The following is a 16941-nucleotide window of genomic DNA, read 5'->3' on the forward strand; positions in this document are numbered from 1 at the left end:
AAAAAACTGAAAATCTTTTTTTTTTTTTAAATTAAAGTGACCCTTTTTGGATGCACTTTCTGGAATTTACGGGATGATGTAATTGTGTCTCTGTGAAGACAAATGGATGCAAACCTGTGCTCGAACACTGCTGCACCGTCAGTGAGCCAGATCTCTTTAGGAAAATGGAAAAGAGATAATAGTAAATTAAACCGACCTTGGTATTTTGGTTTTTTGGGTGCAGCGTAATGGGATATCCCTTTAAATACTGATAATATAATCTTTGACAGCACCCACAGAGTTGTGCACGTGTTCATGAGGGACGTGTCAAGTCCACGTTGGTGTGTTTTCACGTACAGGAGGCTGGATGGGTGAAACACGCTGTGGTTTTTAGAGGGGCGATTACCTGCTTAACCAGTCGAAGGCCCCTGATGGTGGTTCTAGCCCTCTGTCAAATCTCTGAAGGCGCCGGGACTAATTGGGACATTAGCTTGTTTTGACAATGCAACGCAGAATGTGCTCACCCCGGCAGCCAGCACGGAGACGAGGCTCCATAATTACGCTCCTCTATTCAGCAGAGACGCCTGTGCGTCAGCAAACACGTCAGATTAGAGCTGCATATAGCGACAGGCTGTGGGAGCAGAGGAGGAATCCTTGCAGCTGAGGCCTGATGGTCGCAGGCAGGTGTTTTGTCCTGCAACCATCTCGCCTGCCAGGTGACACATGTGTAAATGTTCCGAATGGAGGATATTCCTTGGCTGTGTGTGGAAGGAATGATTTGACAGGGTGCCGGTGAGGAAGGCTCCTCTCTTTTGTTGTGTGTGCCTGTTGCTCTTTTCTAAGGTCTCCCCCGGCCCGGTCAGCTCACACAGCCATGCAGAAAAAGCCCAGTTCTGATTGTGAGGCGGCTTCTTTAATCACATTAGTTTTAGAGTAACGTGCAGGGGACTCCATTCCAAACGTGTCATTCTCAGATGTTTTCTGCTGATGAACGTCTCCTTACTAAACCCCCATCCATAACAAGCGGGTGATGATGATGATGATGATTATAATGACATGAGAATGAGAGTGATTGCGTCAATTAGTCGGTGTTAATGAATGTTCCCTCCTATTATATTTGTATACATCAGCTGCAGACAGCTTGCAGATAAATCGCTTTAAAAAAAAACCCCCACAAAAGTAATCTCTGTCGCTCTTACACGCGCACACACACTTGCCCAAGGATGCTCATCCTGTTCATAACTCAAGGCGACGGCCAGAGCCTGCCACGAACCTTGGCCCTAAAATGAAAACAAGCAAGCAACTCGTGATTAGCCTGTGAATACAAATAACACTGCAGGGAATGAGAGTAAGATTTTTTTTTTTATTTTTTTTTTAAAGGACGACAAAGGGTCAAAAAAGCGAAGTCAGGAGGGGCGAGGGTCAAAATATGTATGCATTTACGTAGACGTGCCCCCCTCTTCCTCTTTTCTGCACCTGCCTTACAGCAGAGGGGCAATCATCAAATGGAAGTTGTGCAGTTCCTCTTCGTATTTTCCTCCCTCATCATCGTCATCATCATCATCATCATCATCATCATCCCGGCGCGGCTCTCTCACCTTGACTGACACTTGGAGAAAGAGAGAGAGAGAGAGAGGGGGGGGGGGGGGGGGGGGAGAGAGAGAGAGAGAAGAGACGCGTGCACCCAGCGCTCTCTCTGGCCGTGTGATTCTGACTGACTGACGGGAGTCTGGAGGACACTATCTGGAAACCGACGACGCGCGTTTGCGTTTTGCGTCCCTCCTCTGCTGTTCCTCTCCCGGCTGATGGTTTTCTCGCCGCTGTCTCCACCTCAGCGCCGGATTTTGCTTTGAGCCCGTGTCCTGTCTCCTTGCCTGGCTGGTCAGCCAACCTGGGCCGGGCCGTGGGGGCTGTTTCAGCGAGCCGTTATAGCTGAAGTTGGCATCCTAAAATGAGCGCCTGGGGACCCGGGAGCGGGCCTGCGTCCTCGCCGCGGACAGGCTCGGGGTCGTGGCGGTGCTTGTGGTGGGGTTTGTTTATGGTCGCTGGGATGGCGGTCGGTTCGGCGGATCCGTGGATGTCAGCTGAGACATGCCCGCTGTCCTGCTCCTGCAGCAGCACCAGGATCTCCTGCGTAGACCCAGAATGGGACATCAACGCCATCCCCATCCTGAGCGAGGCGGAGATGGAGAACATCACCGACATGTGAGTGAGAAATCCCCTAAAATCCTCCCATTTGTCAGCCCTTTCCCACTTTTTTTTCATACACAACCTTCACCCTGTCTGGAGGTGACGGACACGTCCCAGCAGGTGAACCCAGAACCAGCCCGTATTTTAACATTATGTAATGAATCAGATGCGAGGACCTCCAACGAGACATGGGTGCAAATGTTGCCTCGCACACGCGCCTTTGCACGTCTAAACCGGATCAATCGTCTTGGAAACAGCCCAGGGATAAAGACGGACTTTATTCTGACGGCCAGACAAAGCCCAGTTTGTGTGCTGGTGCATGGACGCGTACACTACTGTTTAAATATTACCACAGACACCCCCCTCTCCACCACCACCACCTTAAAAAAATTACCAGAATTATTTTAAGTAGACAATTTAGATTCGAGTCTTTAGATCTGAGTGGAGGAAAGGCAGGTGGCGTTCTCAACATTTTCCTTAAAGTCAAAATTCAGCAAAATATCACCTCAGGTCCTGATAGGAAGAGATGAAAATGTGTCATTTCTAATGACCCGATGCATTGATTTGATCAGTTTTCCTGAAATTGCCCAGTGAGTGCAAATGCAAGCCCAAACAAGCTGCTGCCTCCACCCCAAACTCTCTTTATTCATCCACCTTAATGATTATTTTAATGACATCATCGCGGTGAGGAGGTCCTCTCTTTAAAAGAGTGCTTAAAGAGCACCTTAAATTACAGCAGCATTCAAAAGAATAGAGTCACGGTGACCGAAAGATAGTGATAATTGGCCCGTTTGTGGGCGGTGGCTCTTGTGTTAACATGATGAGATGATTAGAAAGTCCACGCAGTCATTGTCATTATACCCAGATGGCAGCAGCGTGAGGGAGGCATTTAAGGTATCCAAGCCCAGCGCAGAGGGAGTGATGGATGGATGGATGGATGATGGATGGATGGATGGATGTGTGGATGGATGGGTGGATGGGTGTGTGGATGGGTGTGTGGATGGATGGATGGATGGATGGATGGGTGGATGGATGGATGGGTGTGTGGATGGATGGATGGATGGATGGGTGGATGGATGGATGGATGGATGGATGTGTGGATGGATGGGTGGATGGGTGTGTGGATGGGTGTGTGGATGGATGGATGGATGGGTGGATGGATGGATGGGTGTGTGGATGGATGGATGGGTGTGTGGATGAATGGGTGGATGGATGGATGGATGGATGGGTGGATGGATGGATGGGTGTGTGGATGGATGGATGGATGGGTGTGTGGATGAATGGGTGGATGGATGGATGGATGGATGGGTGGATGGATGGATGGGTGTGTGGAGGGATGGATGGGTGTGTGGATGGATGGATGGGTGGATGGATGGAAGGATGGATGGATGGGTGGATGGATGGATGGTTGTGTGGATGGGTGGATGAATGGATGGATGGATGGATGGATGGATGGATGGATGGATGGATGGATGGATGGATGGAAGGGTGGATGGGTGTGTGGATGGATGGATGGATGGATGGATGGATGGGTGGATGGATGGAAGGGTGGATGGATGGATGGATGGATGGATGGATGGATGGATGGATGGATAGATGGATGGATGGATGGATGGGTGGATGGATGGATGGATGGGTGGATGGGTGTGTGGATGGATGGATGGATGGATGGATGGGTGGATGGCTGGGTGGATGAATGGATGGATGGATGGATGGATGGATGATGGATGGATGGATGGATGGATGGGTGGGTGGGTGGATGGGTGGATGGATGGATGGATGGATGGATGGATGGATGATGGATGGATGGATGGATGGGTGGATGGGTGGGTGTGTGGATGGATGGGTGGATGGATGGATGGATGGGTGGGTGGGTGGATGGATGGGTGGGTGGGTGTGTGGATGGATGGGTGGATGGATGGGTGGATGGGTGGGTGTGTGGATGGATGGATGGATGGATGGGTGGGTGGATGGGTGGGTGGGTGGGTGGGTGTGTGGATGGATGGGTGGATGGATGGGTGGATGGATGGATGGATGGATGGATGGGTGGATGGGTGGGTGGGTGTGTGGATGGATGGGTGGGTGGATGGATGGATGGATGGATGGATGGATGGATGGATGATGGATGGATGATGGATGGATGGATGGATGATGGATGGATGGATGGATGGGTGGATGGGTGGGTGGGTGTGTGGATGGATGGGTGGATGGATGGATGGATGGATGGATGGATGGATGGATGGATTATGAAACCGACTAAACTCGGAGTGGATTTGATTCTGTTTTTATTTGCAGAAGTGGGATGGAGACATCACCGTTTCTTTTATTTGCTTAAAAGGGCTGATTACGCCGAAAGCTGCCAGTGACTAAATTACAGCTGCCAGCCAATCATACTGTTTGTGTTCAGCAAATGGAAAAGGCCTTTTGATTCAGACAAATCAAGTACGACTGAAATCAGGGAGTCAGCGGCGTCCTTTTCTGGGGGAAATGGTTGATCCGCTTCCTCCTGGAAGTTTCCTCCACCTTCTATATTTTGAAACTATACAGCCTGATTGGCCTGCAGGCTGGAACTCCTCATTAGCGACACAAGTGGCTTCCTCAAGTGCAAATGCAGAAACTGCTGGAGAAATCTGGGCTTTTGTCTCTGTGCACAGACTTCCCCTCGCGGGTCCCGTTCATCAGCTGCAGTCCGTCAGGAGCTTCTTTTTTCCCCCCTCTCATTTCAGACTCCAATTACACGAGGTTATTGTGTTCCTTTCGTCTTGTTGAAATGCTCCTGTGTTTGTTCCCCCTCCGTTAAACAAATGGGCGCCTCCTGACCCGCGCTTGTATCTCCCGACAGCTACATTGTCAACCAGATCAGCCTCTCCTCCATCAACGACAAAGACCTGTACTACTACAAGAATCTCAGGAACCTGTGAGTTCTCTCAGCCTGTTTGCACACTCACATCTGTAACAGCTGTAACACCACACAGGTTTAGATCTGCTCTGGTCACACATTTAAAGACGAGCAGACCAGCACAGAGACATTAAGATATACTGTAGATTAATAATTCAATTGGCATCTTATAGTCTATTAATAGATCAATAAGACACCTAACCTTATTAATAATCCATGTGACTGTGTTTCACGTTTGACTTTCTTCCACTTGCCTCGCCAAGATCAACATTCTTATGCTGAAGTACAGCAAAGCTTCCAGTATTCTGTTTACTTCACTAAAAAAAATCTGTTCAGGTTCATAAAACAACTAATATTCAAAGGATCTTTTGTTCCGTGGGGGAAAATACTCCAGTCTGTTGAGACATCTGCTGTATTTACAAGATGCTCAGGAATGACTCAATCAAAAAACATTTAAATAATAAATCCACCAAATGGCTTTCTAATTGATGTGGAGCCAGAAATGTTTGATGGTTTCAAGCAAATTTAACAACTTTGACCACAGCATGTAGATTTTTCTGTGGAATACTGAAGCCAACTGGATCCCCCCCCGCACACACACACACACCCTTGAACATTATATTTGTTTTGTTTTCATACAGAATGATTATTAGTAGTAATAGTTTGAACTCGTTAGCATTTGCTTCTTGATTTTAACTTGTAAATCTCTTGGTACGATGTCGTCTCTCTGTCAGGACGGTGATCAACAGCAGGCTAACGTATGTATCAAAGCTGGCCTTTGAGAACAACATCAAGTTACAATACCTGTGAGTAGATACACTTTACAATGTACCTTTTCTGATTAGGCTTATTTATGGTTCATTTACTGTATCATTCTATGTCATAATTGTAAGAACAATTTGACTAAAATGTATTAAATATGGTTTCAGCGTTGTGTTGCAGTTAATAACTATCTGATTTTTTATTTTACATCCAGAAATCTGAAAGATAACAACCTGTCAACGCTGTCCTGGAGGATATTCCATCACCTCAATATTTCATATCTGTGAGTTCAATACCAGTATATTACCAGTACCAGTATGTTCAGCCCCCAGTTACCCACACAGTCTAACCTTGATCTCAAGATTTCGACTGCCCACATCTTATCTGGCAGGCAACAATTAACCTGCAGGCTGTTATTAACCTAAACCCTAAGATATTATTCCTTATCCAGCCTCTGGCAGGTCCTGGCAGCGACTGGGATCGCTTTGTTTATTCTGCACAAATGCTTTGTGTATTCCCATCAGTCATGTGACACAGCCGCATGTGTAGAGGATGCCCATCTGTCTCAGCTCGCACATTTTAGATTACAGGAAAGAGGATTTTGGAGCTGGTTAAATTCAACAAAAACTTGCTGCGTCACTCGCTGCCAGACTGTCCCGTAGCTGTTAGCGGCGAGCTATCTGTTTCGTAGCACAGATGTGAGAGTCGTATCAATCAAAATCCTTCCGTCAGACTACAAATATGGGGATTTCCCAAAACACTGAACGAGTTCTTTCATATTTACTGCCACTGCCTTGCGCCACATAAATCAAGTTTTCCTCAACATAGCAGGTACTGTCCTGTTTTATTGTTGGCAGTTTGTCAACTGTGTGTGTGTGTGCGTGTGTGTGTGTGAGTGTGTGTGTGCGTGTGTGCGTGTGTGCGTGTGTGTGTGTGTGTGTAGGTTCCTGTCAGGCAACCCCCTACACTGTTCCTGTGAGAACATGTGGATCAAGCTGTGGTTAGGAGAGGAAGCAGATGCTCAGGAGCTGCGTTGCATCGAGGATGGAGGAGGACGCAAGCTGCTGTCCAGACTGACCCTACCTAACTGTGGTCAGGGCACACACACACACACACACGCGCGCGCGCGTGCAATGTTACCTAATGTTGCCCTTGTCTGCGACACACGTGACTTTGCTGGTCTGTGTTTGCACACACGTCCTCCACAGTTGAACGGTCCACCCCCCGGGTGCTCCATCACGTTCCAAACTCTCGGAGCTTTTGTGTATTCTGTGCGTTGTGATTTCCCCTGACGCCACGCAGAATAAAAACACCGCCACATCTCACACGCCGGCGAGCAAATAAATGGCCAAATTAATTCGGCCCCGCGGCCTCGCCTTCGGTTTGGCTGCTGCCGGGGGAAAAGGCCTCAGCGCCAAACCATCTGACATCATTTCTGAACTGCAGGGATTTTTTTCTCAAGTAAATGAAAATTAGCTGCCAGATCGAGCCGAGCCGAAGTTGTGATTTACCGAGCGTGTGCCAAATGAGCGATCCGCAATTCACACTTGTAAATTTATAGAGTGGTTCTAAGCGAGGCCTGTAGGTACTAAAGGTCACCTACAGGACACTGTCGAAACCGAATACATCAACGCATCAACACCTCCACGACTGCAGGCGGAAAATTCCCAGCATTCACCACGGAAAAAAAGAAATCTTATAAAGACCATCTGTATTGGTCCTGCCGCCCCGTTGACCTGCTCTCCCTTGATAGATTTAATTTCCTTTTTTCTTCGGGTTGTCATGTTTCACTTGCTGGGGGAAGGAATTATTTTTGGCCTTATAGGAACTTACATTAGCCACACGTCTGCAACGCATCAGAAATACCCCTTTTCTTATCTCTGCATCGTTGAGCATTTTTCTCCTGCAGTGCAACGGCAATAGCCACGTTTTAGTGATAAAATATCATTTTTTGAAGGTATTTGAAACCTCTATGTAGTGATTTAAAGCACAAATGTGTTGTGGAGGCAGGGAAGAAGCATGGTGTGCCTCTTACACGGGCCAGGACTTATGAAGCATCAACCAAACACATTAATATCAGCAGCTAAGTGAATTTGTGCACTACCATTTGATTTCTTGGTCCGTCTTGAGAGACTAATGTCACTCTCTTTGGACAAACTTGTTCAGGGTGGGGTTTGGATTATTCAAGCCTTTGGGGGGGAAACATCCAGTTGAATCCAGTTTATTACTGCAGAGCGACAACGTCCCGTCCGATTTACATGCTTTCAAACACATAGAAAAGATTTTTAGGCGCAGATTGCGAAACAATGAATGCTCTCCCCTCTAGGCAGAACATGAATCTAAGACTATTTTGGCTGTTGATGACAGAGTCAGTGATCTGGTCTGAAATAGCTCAGGGCAGTCTGGGCTCACAGGACACAAACAATAAGTGGGCCTGCAGAAAAGCAACAGCGTCACTGATAACTCCTATTGATCCAGCCCCTTCTGCCTCCCCTCTCCTCCATTAGCAGAGGCTATTTCTGGCAATTGCACAGTTACAACGGGGCCCCTGGAGAGGTGGGCAGGGGACCCCCTGGTAGAGTGACATATGAGGAGGGTGACATGGTGAGGGCAGAGGCACCAAATGATGGCCTGGGGCTAACAGATGCCTCAGTGGGCTTTAAATGCTGGCCCGACTCGGACGCTCCCTCACTCAGGCTTTCCTTCCTTCCTCCTCAAGATTTTTTATATTTTCCATCTGTCTGTCTGTTTGCACGACTCTCCCTCTAAATATTTGACACTTGAAGGGGCCACAGAGCCGAGCAGAAGCCCGGTGATGCCCCCAGGCTGTCACTGCTCTCTGAGGCTCACACTCTTTGTTTCTCTCTGCGTTTACTGTTCACCACTGGAACTCTCCTCAAAAGAGTAGCTCCCATTTCTGACCGCTGCAAAAAAATGAATTTAAAATCACTGCAGTGCCATCCTTCCACAAGAGGAATGACGGTTTAAACTGGTGCTACTGGTGCTCCATCTCACTCACAAAAACACTTTAGAAATTCTGTTTTTTACGTGTTTGCCTTCATAGGGATACAATTTAGCATGAGAAGTGTATTATTACCCCGATCGTATTGTATTTATTGTATTGTATTTATTACTGTGCCTGTGTGTCTTCCTTTGACCTCATGACCTTAAGTTGTCTTTTGTTCCTTACATTTGGTCGGCTATCACCTCACTGTCCTAACCCAGACATGGCTTAGGACAGAGGGCTACCTGGATCAGGTTTCTGTGCATTTTGGCTTTTCCTGTCGGCTTTCACGGTCATTTTCAGAGACTCGGGCGACAAAATTCAGAGAACACCCAGAGAGTCCAGATGGCTTCTGTGGGCAGTATGTTCTATTCATGTGTGAATGTCCATTAGTCAAAGAGAGAAAAAAAATGAACAGAAACAGAAAGTGTTTCACGCTAGTTCACACAAAATTCTGTACTTCAGCATCGTTAAGCTGCTGTTAAAAGAAAGACAGAATTTTTTTTTTAAATATAAATATTCGCTTGATAAAAAAAACACATTTAGCTTGAAGAACATTTGAAGTCCATTCTGATTGAGGGAAAGATTAAAGGAAAGATTAAAGGAAAGAAGAGTCCTTCAAAAACACACGTCCCAGATCTCCATGAATCAAAGTTCTCATTTTAATCTTTATCAAGAACACAGTGTAATTCCTTAAAAAAATAACAGTGTAAGAATAATCAGTGTAAATCTGAATCTTTAACCCGAGGAGCGCTGCTCCTGATGAGCGGCATCAGTCAGCTCCTGGACAGTCTGCGGTGTATCATGTTGGCAGTGGATGCAATGACGTCCCAGAAGGAACCCTGGGTCCTGCGCACCAACACATCACTGACCTGCTGTCAAACTGGTCATGAATATTCCTCACAGCTTCTCCAGACTCTCTCGTGGACTCTCCCGATGCGCTCGGCACGGACCTGCTTTTGTCTGCAAAGAGAAGAGGAGGCTAATGGCAAATCTGCTGTGCCTGATGGTCTCTGGCTGCATGTGCCAACCTCGTGAAGCAGTAATGTTTCACAAGGGCGGCTTGTTGGACATCATTCTGCAGGGGTCTGGCGGTGTTCCTACTGACCCTGCTTGCAGATAATGCTGGCCTGTCTCCTGGACATCCCTTGTTTGGAGGGTGATGTATAAATTTGCTGTCCATTCAGAGCTGCTCTCCTATGCAACTTCTGTTGCCTGTACGGCTCTGTAAAAAATGTAAAGCAGCCAAGAATCAGCCAGAAAGGATGTGGAGAGGATAAGGGTCTGTGTCCACCCCAAACCCACTCCTTAATAGGGGTTGTCTTATTGATTGCCCCTCTTTTCTGTCTGATGTCTGAACCATTTGCACGACAGCAGGTGAAGCGGTTTTACCATCCTTATTGGGTCCTAACTGGACAGGCTGATGTCCCTGAAGTGAAATTGACTGGGAACATCTGTCCACCAACCCAAACTCTTGCCAGAAAGAGCACTCACGTAGGAACCTCTGGGTCATATTGAAGAAATGACCTGTTCGCTGCAGCTTATGTATCGGTTGCAAGAAAAACACGAAGCAAGATAAAAAGACAGGTTGTGTCTGAAAATCGTCTACTCAGGCATGCGCACCATTTCAATTCACAATTTCTGTTTCCTTCCCTGGGAATGAACAAAATATCTTTTTTTTTTTAACAGTCATGAGGCACTGAGACAAATGGGCATCCATTCAACTGACTGACAAATAGAAAGTCAATGATGTGTGAAAGACTTCATCCTCTCAGACAGCTCTGTCTCTCCTCGTTCCAGTTTGTCTGAAAAAATTGCAGCAAAAAGAGTTTTATGAAACCCTCCTCGGCTCCTACTTCGTGAGCTTTCAGGGCAACAATTGTAAAGGTGAATGCAAGTTTAACAGTGTAGCTCTTTCCACCTTCTCTCCTCTGCCTATAATTTCTCCATCTCCTGGTCCCACCTCTCTTCAGAGGACTAAATAGAAAACTCCAACATCAATGTAGAATCATTATGCTCCATCTTTTGTTGCGTCCAGATAGAAGCTGATGTTTAGCCTTTAAATTTGCACTGCAGGCATCATTGTAAGTCATTCAGTGCAGATTCAAAGCCTTGATGCTGGTAATTCAAAGCACACCCACTGAGCTTGGTCCTGGCCAACGGTACCTGGTGCTGTTGCAATTACATGCTCCCTCTTCAAGGTTAGATTATCTTTGAATACAAGAGAAATATGGTTATGGGAAGAACTTAATTTAAACAGCTTTTAACAACATGACTGAGTGAGGACTCATTCAGATGGACATTTGGGGTTGCAGTCCACGGTGAAACTACCAACATGCTAAAGAACCTTCTGAGCACCATCAAGGCACCTTTTTAACTATTGTCATCTGGTTTAACAGCTGCTGTTGCATTCTTTTATAGAAGAGGGGAAAAAGTGATATGGAGGAACAGGAGCACCAGGCAGTTTGTAAAGTTTTTATTGTCCTCTTTTTAGCCTTGCCCGGGTGCCCGCGTCTCCCAGATGTTCACACTTTGGCTGCAGGTGCGCTGCAGCTCGGCCCACATGTTGAGCCATATTACAGAGGAATCATCAATGACTCATCTGTTGGTTCTGGACAAATGTGAGGATGATGTTGGTCTATCAGAATGTCATGGATGTCCAGGCTAATAAAACTGTGCTCATAAACAGGCGTATATGGAAGTAATTTGTCATGAATCTGCAACCCTGGATTTCTGCACTTTTGGTCTGATTGTGCACGTGTGTGTGCGTGTGGATCTGCAGTAGAGGCAGAGCTGCTGATTTACTGATGGTCTGTTAAGATATGTGGTTGTGATATGGCAGCTGGCCTGTCACCAGTGAAATGGCTGGCTTTTTGTGTGTCTGCATTTGATTGAGTAGGTTGCCGTAGTGATAAGCGGGTTGCCCTGGTGATAAGCATTCTGCCGACAGACAAAAAAAGGAAGAAGAGGAGGGGAGGAAGAGTAGGTTCGATAAAAGGAGAGGAGAGTTTGATAAGAAATCTCTCTGGTTTTATCTGCAGCAGCTCTTAACACCCATTTCTTCCAATTTCTTCATCTAATTTTCTCTTCTCTTTCCTGCTGTTCTCTTGTTTATCTTCCCCTGTCCTCAACTCAGACGCTTCTTTTTTAATGCACTTTTCCTCAATTTCCTCTTCTCTGTCATTTATTATTTGCGCGCTTTTTTCATCTAGTGTCCTCGTGTCGTTCTCATCTTATCTTTCTGTTCTTGTCTTCGTTCTTTTCCCTAAAATTCAGAAGCGGGAGGGAAAAAATAGCAGCTCACCATTTTGTCAGATTACAGTAAACATCACAGGTCTTATTTTTCTCTAACAGATTTTCTTCTCTGCTTTTCTCCGCATTTCTCTGGCTTTTGTTTGTATTTTTGATCCTCTTACGAAGGGAGATTGTGGTGGAAAGGCAGATTGACTCTGATTGGTCAATCTCAGGTCACCTCCTGGTCGGCACACACACCATAAACACACACACATGCGCACACGCACACGCACTTTGCATGGACAGAGATGTCAGAGTATGGCCAGTCAATTTACTACTTGAGCTGAAGACACGCGAACAATCGGCACAACCTTCACTGTGAAACTTTGTTCGATTTGGGCCAGTGTGTTCTAATGCAACACAGAGAGAAAAGACAGACTGAATTTGTGTTCTTTTCTTTGCGTGTCCTTCTTCTCTGGTAGTGTTTACTTGCTTTCCCACTCTTACTGCCCAATTATTATGTTCTCAAAAGACAGCGGTTGGGCACAAATTCATCTTTCCTTGGACCCTTTCCTTCTCTTTTTTCTCCTTTTCCTATGTAGAGGTTCCCATGGCAACGCTGAGCCCGTCTAGAGTTACTTTAAAGGAGGGTGAAAATTTGGACCTCTCCTGCACCACCTCTGGTGAGCCAGCACCTGACTTAATATGGAGCATGGCACTGTTGTCCAGCTATGAGGTTTGTACACACGCATGCACACACAACACAAACACACACACAGACTGATTATTCCAAGTGTGCAATTGGTGAAATTTCAACATTTATTGTGTGTTCCTGCATTTTCAGATCACAACATCGGGTCAGAATTCAAGGCTGCGACTATCCAACCTTTCATCACTGGACCACAACAGCAAGATCAGCTGCACAGCCGAGAACATTGTTGGAGAGAAAGGGTCCTCCCTGTTGCTGGACATACTTTGTACGTTCACCACTTGCCCCTGAAACAGACATGACATCATCAATGTAGACCAGATTTGGAAAACAGGATCATTTCCTGTCACACAGACCTAGTTTTAAGGCAATAATACGACCTCTGTGGTCTTGACGCTGTTGATTTGTGATGTTTTTCCTTGTGGCACCCAGTTCCTCCGAAAATCACTAAATTGAGCGATGCGATCTCAGACCATCACTGGTGCATCCCTTTCAGTGTGTCAGGTGAGAGACTCATATTTTCCTGTCAAATCTCCTTTCAGGATCAAGCAACACAGAACAAATGAATAAAACAGTCATTTCCTTCTGTCTTACCTCACAAACTCACCAGGTAACCCAAAGCCAGAGCTGCAGTGGCTCCAGAATGACAGACCCGTGACAGAGGGGGCCTACATCATGACGTTGATCCATGACATCACTGACAGAGAATACCACGGCTGCCTGCAGCTGGACAACCCCACGCACCTCAACAATGGCAACTACACGCTAATAGCTAAAAACAAGTTTGGGATGGACCAAAAGGCGATTGACGCTCACTTCATGCTCGAGCCGTGGGGTGAGGAGAGAAGATCTCAAATCCATAATATCAGGCTTTTCAAAAGCGTGAAAGGTTGCATGATAGTTTCTTTAATTTCTTCATTTGTCACCCTGATGTGCAGGTATGACCGAACCTACCTACTATGGTGAGTGAAATTCGTAATCCAAAGTTTCAACGTCTTTTTGTCACATTTGTTTAGAGAGCAGCGCTGTTTATGTTTAACTTCTCATCATATCCATTGGGGGACTGGAGCCTATACCAGCTCAATGGGCGGAGGCAGGGTACACCCTGGACGGGACACCAGTCAATCGCAGGGCTAACACATATAGACAAACAACCATTCACAATTAACATAATTACATTTAGAGCATCTCTCTCTTATTTTCTTTTCTCTGAAGTTGATGAGGGTGAGTCGCATTCCTCCATCCGGTTACTTTGTGTTGTTGTCCACACTGTGGCCTCGCTGCTGTTATTTTCCGATGCCGTGCATCACTTTTGTTTGTGTGTGCCGGTCATGTTTTAGAAACGAGCTCATTTTTTGTCAAGCGCATGTCACAGAATTTTACCACTGAAGGTCATTAATGGGTCTGTAACCTGACTTGTCTTTGTCGTCTCTTTCCCCAACTCTCCCCGCTTCCTGCAGATCCAAACACAGGTATTCAGACCTTTTACACATGCAGAAGCTAGTCATGAAAAAAAAAACTGCAAAATTTTCACTTTGTGGCCATTTAGCAGAAATATTTCACTGTAGTTTCCTTAATTTGCTGTCTTGTCTGATCTCTCCTGCAGAGCCCCCCACTATGGATCCACCTGAAGACGGATTTGCAGTAAGCTCCATATTACAGTTGTCAGTTGTCCCTGTGCTGATCATTGCTGTATAATTATTGACTCTGTCTGTCCCAAAACAACAGAGCTCCACATTTCATAAATCAATTAAACCAACACAATACGGGACAAGATCAAGTTGTGTGTGTGTATTTGTGGCCTCAGCTTCTTTCCTTGTTGTGCAGCTCTACGTGGTGGTGGGTATAGCTGCTGTCGCATTCACTGGTTTTCTTCTAATGTTGGTGATTCTCAAGTTTGGAGGAAACTCGAAGTTCGGCATCAAAGGTAAGTCGCCAGCGTTTCTTCATCATCAGTGTCCGTCATGTTTGAAAAGGTTGTAATTTGTCTAACTTAACAAGGATGGCTTCATGGATTTAATTCCAAACACAGATGTCTAAACATCCAATCTTAAACAAGTAAGGTGATGAGGCTTTCAATGGCTTTACAAAAAACATATTTTAAATGTAAATCTCCCGCACGTCTGCTCCAGCAAAGCCGACAACGTGGCCGGTGCATTTACCACATTCGATATTTGCCTTAAAAGTCAAGAAAACATCCATCTCCTAAAGGAAATTGCCCATATGCTAAATTATTTCGTAACAGATGCATGAATCCATCTTATTTCTGCAGTTTTAGAGGTTTTATGGGCTCTTAATGCCGGTGCGTACTAAACAACCGAACCGTCTTGCTCATGTGAAACTGTTGCTTTTATTCTTCAGCTGAAAGTGTCACTAATCTGATCTCTGTTCTTTGCGATGTTTGTCACACTGACATACTAAAACTGATTTGTGCCTGCTACGCTCGTTAACTTGGCTGATTTATTTTCATTCTAAAGTCACTTACCCTTCTTTGTGACACGTTTAACGATGTCACGAGGCATTTGGCTGTACAAACACCTGGTCACTTTCCATTGAAATATAAAATGTTTCATAATTGATTGAGGCATTAGTGGGGGTTACTCCCACGTGTAAGGAAAAACTAACCCTCCTGGTTCCATTGGATCAGCGCTGTAGTGTAGACACACCTTAGTCAGAAAAAACTGATCACGTACACACAGGCCAAAAGTGCGAAGTCTGGTAGTTTGGTGATTGATTGATTTATGGTTCCCCCAGAGTGCTGTGGGCTCCTCTCTTTGAACGTAGGAAAGTTCCTGCATCACCTCATATAGTCAGTGTGTAATTCTATATCTACTTGCAATTTCATGCATCTTGAAGCATTTTTGCATTCGATGTGGCTTTTGGGTTACGTGATGTTTCTGGTGATTCTCTGCCCTCTGGTCTTCGTCATGGAGTTCCCTTCCTCCCTTGGTGCTTTTTCCATTCTTTTGCTTCGTACACATCCAGATGTGCCCCCCCAGCATTGATGAGCTGAATTTGCAGAGGGGGTTAAAGTCGAGCTGCAGAGTGAGTATTAACAGCTGCCCCGCGCTCATGCTCATAACCAGCATTTGTTTGTCCTGGACTGGTGACCACGGTTCTTCTCGAGAACAGTAACATCACCTCAGATAGCACTTCGTCATGGTAACGGTTTACCGAATCGCAAACGCGTGCCTGTACATGCGGACTCCCACACATAAACACAGTCAGTGCTGAAAGTTTTCTGATCTAAGTGTGAAGATAGCCTTGGGATTTGTCTCAGAGGACGGAGGCTTGATTCTTTCACAACTCAGGCCCGGCTCCCCATATTCAGTGACCAACTTAAGGCGGAGGCATGCTCGGTAGGGACACAGAGCTCCAAGAACAATGCAAGCACAATGTACATTCAGAAATGATCCCTAGCAGTACGGGGGCGTGCTTCAAACTGGGGTTCAAACCGTTTCAAGGCTTCACAGGTTTAAATCCCCTTCCACATGGCCCCTTCAGAGACAACTACTCAGATAGATCCAGCAGACAGCCGAGGATGTGGTGTCGTCTCGGCGAACCAGCAGGGAGGGAAGAATCGGGGTATGCAGCAAGGCGATGGGAGAGAACAGGTGTGACTGAAATCGCATCAAGGAAATGACAAGCAGAAAGAAACAGAAAGTGACGGATGGAGAATTGGAAAATGCTAAAACTGACATTTGACACAGAGCGAAACAGCTGAAGCCCGGAAGTGTGAAGAGCAGACGACATGAAAACAAGCTATAAACGGAGACAGAGGAAGGCAGCAGTGTAAAGAAAAGCAGAGAGCAGGAAAGAGTTGGAAGGACTCTTTTGTATACTTATCAATGATTCATCGATAGTGCGGGTTTGAGTTTTCTGTTTGGTGGGGTCACACTCCTCCATCGCTCTCCCTCACTCACACGCACATACAGCTCCTCAGTCTTGATCGATCAATATGACACCCTCAAGGTCAGCGCAGCTCTATTCTAGGTTTTATTGAGCACCCTCACCACCTCCCCACCCTCCTCCAGCCTCTTTTTCCTCCACCCGCAGAGGAAGAAAACAGAGTTCTCCTCCAGCTCTGCTGCAACCGGCAGAAAGAAAGTGGACATAAAGTTTTAACGCTTCCAAAATGATTGAACCTATTTATTATGTCTTATT

At 46.1% G+C, this 16941-nt stretch overlaps 1 protein-coding gene across 2 annotated transcripts in view; it reads left to right on the plus strand.

Annotated features, from left to right (window-relative positions):
- Positions 1 to 1629: 1629 nt before the first annotated feature.
- Positions 1630 to 16941, plus strand: part of ntrk2a (neurotrophic tyrosine kinase, receptor, type 2a) — a 40796-nt gene continuing 25484 nt past the window's right edge. For both annotated transcript variants that reach the window (XM_029829710.1, XM_011615563.2), the window contains exons 1-13: positions 1630 to 2184; positions 5012 to 5086; positions 5803 to 5874; positions 6045 to 6113; positions 6774 to 6922; positions 12671 to 12804; positions 12913 to 13045; positions 13210 to 13281; positions 13388 to 13612; positions 13716 to 13739; positions 14238 to 14249; positions 14384 to 14421; positions 14605 to 14704. In XM_029829710.1, coding sequence (XP_029685570.1) covers positions 1931 to 2184; positions 5012 to 5086; positions 5803 to 5874; positions 6045 to 6113; positions 6774 to 6922; positions 12671 to 12804; positions 12913 to 13045; positions 13210 to 13281; positions 13388 to 13612; positions 13716 to 13739; positions 14238 to 14249; positions 14384 to 14421; positions 14605 to 14704 — 1357 coding nt within the window. In that variant the 5' untranslated portion in view covers positions 1630 to 1930. The remainder of the gene's footprint in view (positions 2185 to 5011; positions 5087 to 5802; positions 5875 to 6044; positions 6114 to 6773; positions 6923 to 12670; positions 12805 to 12912; positions 13046 to 13209; positions 13282 to 13387; positions 13613 to 13715; positions 13740 to 14237; positions 14250 to 14383; positions 14422 to 14604; positions 14705 to 16941) is intronic.

Source organism: Takifugu rubripes, chromosome 21 (genome assembly GCF_901000725.2).
Source record: "Takifugu rubripes chromosome 21, fTakRub1.2, whole genome shotgun sequence".
NCBI lineage: Eukaryota > Metazoa > Chordata > Actinopteri > Tetraodontiformes > Tetraodontidae > Takifugu > Takifugu rubripes.